This window comes from Musa acuminata, chromosome BXJ3-5, assembly GCF_036884655.1.
Source record: "Musa acuminata AAA Group cultivar baxijiao chromosome BXJ3-5, Cavendish_Baxijiao_AAA, whole genome shotgun sequence".
Lineage (NCBI taxonomy): Eukaryota > Viridiplantae > Streptophyta > Magnoliopsida > Zingiberales > Musaceae > Musa > Musa acuminata.
In genome coordinates, this window is record NC_088353.1 from 34,904,708 (window position 1) to 34,916,582 (window position 11,875).

The window sequence follows — 11,875 nt, forward strand, 5'->3', positions numbered from 1 at the left end:
GCCTGAGCGGTGTACCTCGGTCGCAGCCTGCCTGCACCGAGCACCTCGGCAACTCTCTGCCGAAATCCCACCTCAGCGCGGCCTGCCCGCCTGAGCGGTGTACCTCGGTCGCAGCCTGCCTGCACCGAGCACCTCGGCAACTCTCTGTCGAAATCCCACCTCAGCACGGCCTGCCCGCCTCTGTCGTGTACCTCGGCCGCATGGTGCCCGAGTCCACGTCCTCGCGTCCTGCCCGCCTGCGTCGTGCTACTCGGTCGCATGGCCCTTGCGACCACGCCTGCGCGGTCTGCCTGCCTGCGTCGTGCTCCTCGGTCGCGTAATGCCCGAGACCACACCTGCGCCGCCAGCCGCCAGCGTCGTGCTCCTTGGCTCCATGTTCCCGAGACAGATCAGTGCCGCCAGTACGCCCGCGTCGTGCCCCTCGGCTCCATAAACCCCGAGACACGTCTGCACGGCCAGCCTGCCCGCGTCGAACTCCTCGGCCATATCCATTACCTTGCCCACCTGGGATACATCCCTCGGCCGCAGCCTGCCTGCGCCGAGTGCCCCGGCTCCATGCTTGTCGAGGCCGCCACCTCGGTCGCATAATGCCCGAGGCTCTCCTGCCTTGCTCCTCGGTCGCGTAATGCTCGAGGCGCTCCTGAGCAGCCAGCCCGGCTGGGCCTTCCCTCTCGGTCGCGTAATGCCCGAGGCGCTCCTGAGCAGCCAGCCCGGCCGGGCCTTCACCCTCGGTCGCGTAATGCCCGAGCGCCTTCCTCCTCGGTCGCATAATGCCCGAGCGCCTTCCTCCTCGGTCGCGTAATGCCCGAGCGCCTTCCTCCTCGGTCGCATAATGCCCGAGCGCCTTCCCCCTCGGTCGCGTAATGCCCGAGTGCCTTCACCCTCGGTCGCGTAATGCCCGAGCGCCTTCCTCCTCGGTCGCATAATGCCCGAGCGCCTTCCTCCTCGGTCGCGTAATGCCCGAGCGCCTTCCTCCTCGGTCGCATAATGCCCGAGCGCCTTCCTCCTCGGTCGCATAATGCCCGAGCGCCTTCCTCCTCGGTCGCGTAATGCCCGAGTGCCTTCACCCTCGGTCGCGTAATGCCCGAGCGCCTTCCTCCTCGGTCGCGTAATGCCCGAGCGCCTTCGTCCTCGGTCGCGTAATGCCCGAGTGCCTTCCTCCTCGGTCGCGTAATGCCCGAGGCGCTCCTCAGCAGCTAGCCCGGCAGGGCCTTCCTCCTCGGTCGCGTAATGCCCGAGGCGCTCCTCAGCAGCTAGCCCGGCAGGGCCTTCCTCCTCGGTCGCGTAATGCCCGAGGCGCTCCTACGCAGCTAGCCCGGCAGGGCCTTCCCCCTCGGTCGCGTAATGCCCGAGGCACTCCTGAGCAGCTAGCCCGGCAGGGCCTTCCCCCTCGGTCGCGTAATGCCCGAGGCGCTCCTGAGCAGCTAGCCCGGCAGGGCCTTCCCCCTCGGTCGCGTAATGCCTGAGGCGCTCCTCAGCAGCTAGCCCGGCAGGGCCTTCCTCCTCGGTCGCGTAATGCCCGAGGCGCTCCTACGCAGCTAGCCCGGCAGGGCCTTCCCCCTCGGTCGCGTAATGCCCGAGGCGCTCCTGAGCAGCTAGCCCGGCAGGGCCTTCCCCCTCGGTCGCGTAATGCCCGAGGCGCTCCTGAGCAGCTAGCCCGGCAGGGCCTTCCCCCTCGGTCGCGTAATGCCCGAGGCGCTCCTCAGCAGCTAGCCCGGCAGGGCCTTCCTCCTCGGTCGCGTAATGCCCGAGGCGCTCCTACGCAGCTAGCCCGGCAGGGCCTTCCCCCTCGGTCGCGTAATGCCCGAGGCACTCCTGAGCAGCTAGCCCGGCAGGGCCTTCCCCCTCGGTCGCGTAATGCCCGAGGCGCTCCTGAGCAGCTAGCCCGGCAGGGCCTTCCCCCTCGGTCGCGTAATGCCCGAGGCGCTCCTCAGCAGCTAGCCCGGCAGGGCCTTCCTCCTCGGTCGCGTAATGCCCGAGGCGCTCCTACGCAGCTAGCCCGGCAGGGCCTTCCCCCTCGGTCGCGTAATGCCCGAGGCGCTCCTGAGCAGCTAGCCCGGCAGGGCCTTCCCCCTCGGTCGCGTAATGCCCGAGGCGCTCCTCAGCAGCTAGCCCGGCAGGGCCTTCCTCCTCGGTCGCGTAATGCCCGAGGCGCTCCTACGCAGCTAGCCCGGCAGGGCCTTCCCCCTCGGTCGCGTAATGCCCGAGGCGCTCCTGAGCAGCTAGCCCGGCAGGGCCTTCCCCCTCGGTCGCGTAATGCCCGAGGCGCTCCTGAGCAGCTAGCCCGGCAGGGCCTTCCTCCTCGGTCGCGTAATGCCCGAGGCGCTCCTACGCAGCTAGCCCGGCAGGGCCTTCCCCCTCGGTCGCGTAATGCCCGAGGCGCTCCTACGCAGCTAGCCCGGCAGGGCCTTCCCCCTCGCTCGCGTAGTGACCGAGACCCACCAGTACAGTCGGCACACCCAAAAACCCCATCGAGGTAAAACAAGCGGGACCGCCCGCCGCCCGAGACCGCCTCGACACCAAGAGACGCAGCCATGCCTCAAGCTCCCTTCCCCTGTCCCGATCGACGCATGGCTCCTTTTCGGGGGGGGAATATGATAGGGAAAATACTGGTCGGGCGATGCGCCGTGACGACAGCCCCTTGGAAGAGCAATAACGCTGACTAGACCCGCCCTGACGACTCCCGCTGTTGACGACGACCTCCGACTACGCACGGTGGACGCACTACCCAAGGAGGGAAGCTTCAATGCCGAACTGATGGGAGCACGTCAACCGAGGCTCGCCCATACCCTGCGGCAGCTCGGTCCTCCACGCAGCCCCAGTGGCCATGTCAGATGCCACGCGGGGCACTGTCCTGCCCCTGCAAGCAGCCACATCAGGTAACATCAAACTCATCTATAAATACCCCTGAGCCCTAAGCAAAAGGGGGGAGAGGAACTCACTCAGACACAACACTCAGAGGCTCTTCTTCTGCCTCATCCACAACCCCTCCACGTCTTCCTCTAACTTGATCGTCGGAGGGGTCGGGCCGAGCTCCCGGCCCGACCTATGTGCAGGTGCAAGACGGTGTCGCCTCTTCCTGAAGCTGCGGCGGAGCAGCCTCCCGACCCGAACCGCCGACCCGAACCGCCGACCCGAACCGCCGAACCGACCTGCCGAACCGAGCTCCCGACCCGAACCACCGTACTTTGCCGACTCGAGGGGCTCCCCCACCCGTTGACCACCGCCTTCCGGACCCGGACCAAGCCGCGACGGCCCCAAGGTCACGGCTAAACAGTTACTGACCGTAACAATAATGATTTGGTATCTCTTTAAATGCTTTTGCATAACAGCTGATAATATGTCAAAGTTTGTTGGCATAACCTGTTTCTTCTTCACCAGCAGATAAAGATAAAGAAGTAGTCGAGGCAGATAATTGAAGACAAATTGGCTGAAACACAAGGTTAGATTTCGCATGTCATTATGCTGAAGTCAGATTTTCCAATTTTTGAAGCTGCAAGTAGAATGATGTAAAAATAGCTTGATAGGGTTATGGAACTCATGGAATAAGAAGAGAAATCAAACTTCCATGATGTAAAAACAGCAGAACATTTGCCCTTGGGATAGGGATGCATCATTTCAACTTTGAAGTTTGCTGGTCATAGTTGTTAGTTGTTACCACCATCATTTCTTTATGTAGTCGTAGTTTTAAGATGTTACGATCTCATCATACTTGATACTTGCAATTCTTGAAAGCTTAGCTTCCTTGACTGACACTACGAAAAGTACACACACACGGCTGCAATCACTTACTTTGGTAACTGTTCAAGGTATGACCGAATCATAATCTATACAGGTTACTTAAATGTTAGCAAAATGAACAATTTTTTGAAATGACAGTGTAATGAAATACAATTAACATGGCTGCCATTAAAAAAAAAAAAAAAAATGGAAACAGGCGGCTGGAAAGAATCGTGTCCAGCCAGCGCCTCATTTGAGGGCCTGCACAAAGAATCAAAGCCTGCTCTAACTCAAATCTCTCCCTCTCGCTCTCTATTGTTAGCGCCCGGTTAAAACCTCACATTAGTAATCAGTCTGATGGCACACGCTAGGAGGCTCAGGAAGGAAATTTACAGCTCAGCTGCTCCATCTGATGACAAAGAGGGCCCTCTTTAACTTTTAAGTTCACTGGACGTAGGATCTTCCACCGCGACAATGGTGTCGTGTAAGTTGGATTGAAGATTCACTTTTAGCTTCACCCCAACTTGGCCGCCGTCGGGTCTGATTTTGGAGGACATTGGAAACATGCCTCTCGAGGTCCTGCTAACACCCGATTCAAAATTCTTTTGAAAATAACCACTAGTAGCTGGAGCAGGATGGTCTGCCGTAGCCAGATGTCTTCCTTCTCGATGGAGCTTCTTCAACCGCTTTAGCCCCTGCCAATTTTAAATCAAGAATTAAATGCAACCCAAAAATATCTTTCTTTTGTCCACTAATTAAAACTGCTGCTTAAGTGATAAACGAATCTGATAGTTCTGTTGCAACAGAACAACAAACATATCTTTCTTTTCTCCACTGCAAAATCCTAAGGTACAGATATTGCCAGCAGGACTTTTTAAGCATATTTTTCAGTAGACAAGGTAAGAAGCTCTAGAGAAGACAGCACCAAACTGATGTGAATTTTTTAATCCTAACCAAAAGAATGTACGCAATAAAAAAAAGCTAATGTTAGCAAAACCAAGGAACTACAAATGCATTTATCAACCAATAAATCATGTTTCATGTGATGCCAGAGACTGCAAGCCGGCATTAGATATCATGATCCATTAAAACAAACCTGGTGTTCCGGGAGGTTTGAGTCTACATCACCAGTAGATCTTTTCCCTAATTTTATTGCAGACCTGCGCTTGACTCTGAATATTTCGGAGTCAGAGTCATCACTGTTTTGCATGACTGAAGTATCAGAAGAACCAGCTTGACAAGAAGATGCAGCTGCATGCCTCTCTGGAATTAGGACAGCAGATTGACATGAACTGGGCGACCCGGAGCAAGATATTATTCCTATATTAGTTTTTGCATAACCCTGCAAACACATACCGAACATAATTAAAACAATAAATGAAACAAAAATATGCTTATACCCAATTATGAACATAAAAGCATGTAAATAGGACTCCAACCAAATGACGTACAATATGCAAGGAACCTCCACTTAACCGCACAGATGATGTCATTGTTCCAGGAGAAGACAGAGATTCCCATGCCACATCCTTGTTAGAGCCCTCTAAGATGCAAACTCCTGAGCGCTCCGGATTGTCACCCCTAATATCGGGGCTTGACTCAAATTTTATCTCACAGTATGGAACATATCCATCATGTTCAGCGTTGTAAAACGGGCTTGTCCCTAGATAAAAGTCATCACCTTGTTGAATTTGCTTTAGAACCTCCTCTAGTACATCAATCTCTTGCTCAAACTTCCGTGAGATGGCCTCCAATTCCAGAATGTCCCCTCTCAGGAATATAATACGATCGAAGCCACAAAGGCAGCTTCTAAGCTCTCTCTCTTGCCAGTATAATGAAGATCAAATAAGTCAAATCATATTGTACTGAATCCCATAATAAAAACAAATAGAGGTAATACAGATCAACTTCATACCATGGCGGAGACAGATTGGATCCTTGATGCAATTACACCTAACATAAGAAATATAGCAGTCATGTTTGCAGATGCTACATAGTACAGTCTCTGTGTTAATAAATGCACAGGCTCCTGATTTCATGAGCGACCAACGAGCACGGTGCTGGAAGCGCATTAAGTACGCAAAAGAAAATTTAATGCAACGTTGCGAGTGAAAGTCTTCAGATGAAGGGCGAGGACTTTTAGAATCAGGATTTAACAATATCTTTGAAATAAACACTGCTTCCCTACAAAGAAGTTCCTCATGAGGGAGCAATGGCATCCTGTTCAGAAGTGCATATCGTTGGCTAGCCACAGTACCCAGCGGGAACCAATCACCAACAGCAAAATTCACTGCTTCACCGCAATTGAATCCTGGAGATTCAAACAAGTACAAGAAACTTCAGATAAAGCTTGAATCAGTATAACATCTCATGGTAAAGAAAGCGAACACACGTCAAAAATAATAAAAGAACAGCCACAGGCTGCAAAAATCACCCCACCGTGACTGAAGCCTGCATGATAAGCTCGAGGAAAAGTAATAATGAATTCTCCAGGTCTTTGTACAGCTTTATAAACAGGAACATTATGTTCTAATAGAATATTTGGAGGAAACATTGTGGTCTTTCCCAAAAGTACATCGAAAGCTGCATCTTCTCCTTCACCTTGCAAAATGTCAGAATCATATACATGATTCCAGACCACCTTTTCAAAATCTGTAGCAGCATGGCCTGGGATACCATACCATGTTTTGAAAGCTCCACAATGATGATAATTAATGCTGGAAGGATAGTTTAAACCATATATCAGACAACTCTTTTATGTCATGAGAAAAAGAACCCGATAGCTAAGATCTGACAGTTCCAGCCAATACCTATACAAATAGTGATCTTCGACATGCCAAGCGAACATACTAAAAAGCATTCCAATGTAAAGCATGGGATCTGTTACACCCTACAATGGACCGGAAACCAGTTACAAAAAATCAAATGAATAATAAGTGCTTGACTACCGAAAAACAATTGGTACTTACTGGAATTGCATTTGCCAGATGCCGAAGTACAGATTTTGGTAGCCGAGAAAATCTCTGGACACAAAAGGCTGTCTTAGTACAACCAAGCAAAAAATATTTTCTAGATTCAGAAGAGTTCAAAATAATTAATGCTTTTAAAATATTATGCATCGTACAGAATTCATTATTAAAATAACAATCAGCATATTATAGTGTAAATGTTCTTCACCAATTTACATATAAGTATTCAGAGCTACATGAAAGTCTTAAGGGTCCATCAGAAACTCTGTTACAAAACAGAGAATTCTGTGTGAAAGATATAGAAATTTCCGAAATACATAATTCGGTAAGAAAGAACTCTGCAACATATAAAAATTTTCAGGTAGTAAATAAAATACAAAGGTAATGAAAGATATAGAGAGGCAATCGGTACATGATACCAACATGAAAAACTAAACCACATCAAATATCAAAATTTCCAAGTATAAAGCAGTGAAAGCCACTCTTCCTGGTATGTTGATATTGCTCACAGTAGATGGTGGGAAAGGTAGATGCAGGTCCCTGAATAATCACGAATAAAAATACTATTGCTGCATAGCCTGACTACAGCCAAAATTGGAGAAAGGGAGAGGCAGAGAGAAAGAGAGGATGGGAGGAGAGAGACTGGGCAGATCACAATCACCTTCAAGTTCCACTTGCTTTGTCCAAGTTGATCTCTAGGAGATGATGAGAAGGCACTTCCATCAATGTCACATGCATACTCAACCATCTCTGTCTTGCCAAATGCAATCTCATGCCAGAATTGCTCTTCCATAAACTTAGCAGGGAGACATCCAGCACTTGAATACCTTCGAGAAAATACCTTGTTTGCCATCTTCTCAAAATCCCGAAATGTATACTTCCTGAAACCACCAACTGTTGGCATACATGCAAGCTAAAAATTCAAGAATCATATACCAACAGTTAACTAACCTTCCACTCAAGAAAAAGGTGACCTTGTCATCTGCAGCCCACTCGGCAAGACGTAGAGGCTGCACTCTGGTAGTAAACTTAAATCCCGCTTGCTCCTTCATTAAAACAACACCAGCAGGAACTGAAGCACTTATAGGGGAAATGATCTTACATATGCCTGAAGCATGTCAATAGGTTACAAATAAACAAAAGTATTTTAAGTGACCAATGCATCAAGAAACCACATTGGGGTACAATAAGGCACCAAAGTACTTCATGATAAATATGATGTGTGTGCTAAGATAACCTAACCACATTGAATAAAAGATGAATCCATAATATGAATTACATAATTTCCTCCTCTTGCACAGCACGATTAACTCAGGTTACATGCTTGAGTCCATTGTGCTTGGAAATTGAGGGCATTTGCTTGAAAAGAGAACAGTTGCTGAAGCACTTATTGTAATAATCTTCAGTTTTGAATTGTTTATGATATCCATGATTTTTTGATTATTTTAATATGATAATTTATTTATAAATTTTTTATATTAAATAATTTCTCATATTAAAATAATAAAAAATCATGGATATCATAAACAATACAAAGATGAAGGATATTACACTATAAAAAAATTATGAATATCATAAACAATTCAAAAATGAAAGATGTTACACTTATGGGCTTACATGTGCCTAAAACATGACGATTGATTAAAAATGGAAGAGCTATACACATGCTACAATTCTCCGATCACATTGAATGGGTCAGTTACATTTCTTTTGTTGATAAGACTAGAAATTCAAACATGTTTCTATAGAAATAACCGAGACTATTTAGTGTTAACGTTTCTGAAACCTTGGCTATGGTCATCAGAATTTAGATTTCAGTCAAATTGGCCAATTTTGTTCCAAAAGCACATTAAGGAAAAGATGGCCAAACCTTTCTTTCATTTAATCAAGATTAGGATACAACCTATCAATACAAAAGGGCTGCCTTCTGAGACCAAGTGCGGACTGTAATTAGACAGTAAAGGTATCATACTGCAAATCATTTATGGAAGAGGTAATAAAGCATTTAAAAGTAAAAGAACACACACACAATATCACAGCTTTCATGCAGACCATATGGGCATCGAGAAATTTATGAAGAAAACAATTTGAAAACCATCTAGAAAAAATGAGGAGATGCTTTCTCATTTTGCTCATCAAATTAACACCACCTTAAGCAGTGCAAAGAATAGGTCATACAAGACTTTTGAATGGGATTAGCTTTCAATGACTATTTTACATCAGGTTTGAACTGACAGATTCTGTAACAAATTTAAATAAAGAAAGCAGGTGCAGGCATAGTGTCATTTCACAAAAGATGATTGCTTAAAAATAATCATCATACCATATCTTGAAGCAACAGGAGCAATCCTTTGAAGATAATCTAAGGGGTTCTCGAACTCCTCCTTCGAGGGAATAAACACAGGACATTCAGGGATCTTCTCGATCCATTCTAAGTCAGACATATCAAACTTTTTCACTTGGTGCTTGGAAAAAGCATCCTCTACAGAAACACTAACACGAGAAAATGCATCAACATTCCCATGCATTCTAGTACCACATGATGCTGAAGTTCTTAGAGCATCCCCTCCACTTCTGGACATTGTATTACTTGCATTAATAGCTTCAGGTATAAAGCCAGACTTTGTCTGCTGAAGCCTTTTTCTTTTCAAGATTTCTAACCCATTTTTAACCTCTCTAGACAAGCAAGACCTTCCTTCCACCTGTTACAAGATAAGATACAAATGGACAATGATAACTGATCAGTACAAATGGAGCTGAAACCATACGAACATCTCTTACTTTGTGTAGAATAAGTGAACAAAAGAAAACAATTTAGTAGGCAAGAAACTGTAACAATCTTCATATAGAAGTACAAGAAAGTATAATTGCAGTTAATGAAAAACGAGGTTAAGTATCATCAGCTATGATAAAACCAGGCAACATCAGGCATACGGAAGGCACAATTATTCTATGGGAAGATAATGGGCTCAACTGGAAACAAGCACAATGTATTAAATCCCGAGTCCATTTCACACAGCATGCCAATCTGATGCACTCAATGGTCATATCATATGGAGAATATGGCTGAGAGTAAGGTTGAAAATGAAAAATTAGATAATTAAAACCAGAAAAAGGAGTTTACACTCAAATGAAGAATTAATGTTAGCACAAAGACGCAACGGGCCTGTTGGAGGTTGTATTTAAAAGACATTTAGAAAAGAATGAAAGTTGAAGCGGTCAAATGCAACTCTGATGAAACTGCCGGTCAGTCCGTCTGAGAACCGATATAATGTCATACAACGTGCCAAACACCAAGAAACCAATATACTGTCTAAGCATGAAAATTGTTTTCAAGCATCTTCAACGGATTGGAATCAGAAAATAGTCTTTCGTTTCCAATCTAGGCCGTTCTTTTCCTATTTGCTCCTGTTGCTGATCAAAAACAAAAAGGCCGGAGTTCATGACATCCAAGTCCAGCAAAGGAATAAAACCTCGTCATCGACGTCTGATTCGACAAGAACTATCTTGACCTACCGGGTTCACAAAAGGACGGCAAATCTGAGTGCAATGCCGTCCTATTGTCTGCACCAAGCTCTACCACTGAAGTCTACATCTGTATCTAGATCACTTTTACTGTATTCTCACATATATTAGGACATCTCAAATCAAGAGCACTAAGTTGTGGCTCCGGCTAGCGGAGACGAGACAACAATCTTGCTTTCAAGAATCGACGGAGGCAAATACGAAATAGTAACGAAATCAATTACGAAAAATACGTTTCAAAGGAAAGGAAAAAACATTTCGAAAGAGAAGGAAACCGCAATATGGTCGCATTCGTACAAGCAGAAGAGCCGAAAGGGCAAAGAAAAAGAAAGAAGGCAGTGAATTTAACATTAACCCTATAATTAGCGAAAAAGACTCCTCCCAGAATAAAGAAAAGCAAATCAAGATCCCCAAACAACTCCCGCGTGGTGAAAGAAAAGGAAAGGAATAATTATCATCGAATTTCCCAGGCAATTGCGACAGGAAGGGGAACCAAGAATTCCAGGTTTGTCGGCCGCTTACCATCTCATACCGATCGCGGATCCGTCCTGTCCTCTCCACCGTCCGGCGCTGGAATCAAGAAACCCGACGAAGGATTCCAAAAATCCCCCGCGGGAGAAACGCTCCGCAGGGATCAGAGAGCCCACATTACCCTCCGAGACCGAATCGCGGCGAGATCCGAACCTTTCGTCGCATCGCACGGCACCCCACCGCGCGTACCGAGAGAATCCACGAAGAGGATGCGAGCCCTCAGCCTCCGAAAGACGGGTGGGAGGAAAGACACGGCGGCGAGAGGATGGGTTTCCCGGCGAGGGAAACAGGACGTTTCCGGCGAGGAGAGGAGACGGAGGACGAAGGTGGGGGAAAACGGAACCGGAACAGTGCGGAAACGGAAGCGAGTTATTGGAAAACCGGAAACAAGGAAAAGAACGCCTATTTATAGTTATCCCATAAAATAATGCCACCAATAGCATTATAATATTTTGTAACACCGCATTGAAAAAGCGAGAAAGCGGTAGTTGTTGGTGGTTCCACCAAACGCCAGCCCTGACGGAACCGCGTTTCCCAGGCCAAGCTCGTTACCAAATAACATTTATACCCCAGATTCCAGAACCCCGTGAAGGGTTATTTTGGTAAGATCATCGAAGGAGACCGCCAAGTCCGTTCTTGGACGGTTTAGAATATATCGCGATATATACGATAAATAGGTGATATGGCGGGACGATGGTAGGGAGGACGGGTCAGGTAACTCCCGCGAAATAACTGGCTGTTCGGAGGGGCAGACCCGCCGCCGCCGCCGCCGGTGGCAGGTTCGGTTCGGCCACGCGGCATGCCGGAAGAGCTTCGTGATGGGATCGGGCGGCTGTGGGGTCGACACGCGGCGGGGCTGTGTGTTGTCGCGTCACGGCTCAGTTAAGAGGGGCGGTAGGGTTGCCAGGGAGGGGTGAGCTGGGCGTCGAGCGACGGCGTCACGGGGTTGCGTGACCGCCACCGAAGAGTCTGGAGCACCGCCGGAGACTGTAGCGGAATCCCGTGGGCTCCAGGTTCGTAAGCGTCCTTAATTCGCTACCACCATGAAGTTGATGTGACCATGGCTTGAATTCAACAAGTCAGGCTCCTTTTTCTTTTAATTTCCTCTCTCTCTCTCTCTCTCTCTATAT

General features: G+C 47.9%; 1 protein-coding gene across 2 annotated transcripts; it reads right to left on the reverse strand.

The window, feature by feature from the left end:
• Positions 1–3,788: 3,788 nt before the first annotated feature.
• On the reverse strand, positions 3,789–11,134 carry LOC103985311 (lysine-specific demethylase JMJ706). 2 transcript variants are annotated; one of them, XM_009402966.3, is made up of 11 exons: positions 10,737–11,134; positions 9,013–9,391; positions 7,641–7,797; positions 7,351–7,570; positions 6,690–6,743; positions 6,531–6,610; positions 6,160–6,437; positions 5,636–6,031; positions 5,172–5,542; positions 4,817–5,062; positions 3,789–4,415 (listed from the first exon to the last, which is right to left on the reverse strand). In XM_009402966.3, exons 1-11 carry the CDS (start codon positions 10,737–10,739, stop codon positions 4,152–4,154), a joined length of 2,448 nt encoding a protein of 815 aa, XP_009401241.2. In that variant the 5' UTR covers positions 10,740–11,134; the 3' UTR covers positions 3,789–4,151. The 2 variants fall into 2 exon arrangements, with proteins under 2 accessions (XP_009401241.2, XP_009401242.2); XM_009402967.3 differs by lacking the exon at positions 10,737–11,134 and having other exon boundaries at positions 7,641–7,735; positions 9,013–9,152.
• Positions 11,135–11,875: the final 741 nt, after the last annotated feature.

Excerpts from the sequence above, each read along its gene's own strand:
- LOC103985311 (XM_009402966.3), bottom strand. Across the intron at positions 6,032-6,159 it reads TCATGCAGGCTTCAGTCACG|GATTCAATTGCGGTGAAGCA; the intron begins GTGGGGTGATTT and ends TTGAATCTCCAG. Across the intron at positions 4,416-4,816 it reads CAAACCTCCCGGAACACCAG|GGGCTAAAGCGGTTGAAGAA; the intron begins GTTTGTTTTAAT and ends TAAAATTGGCAG.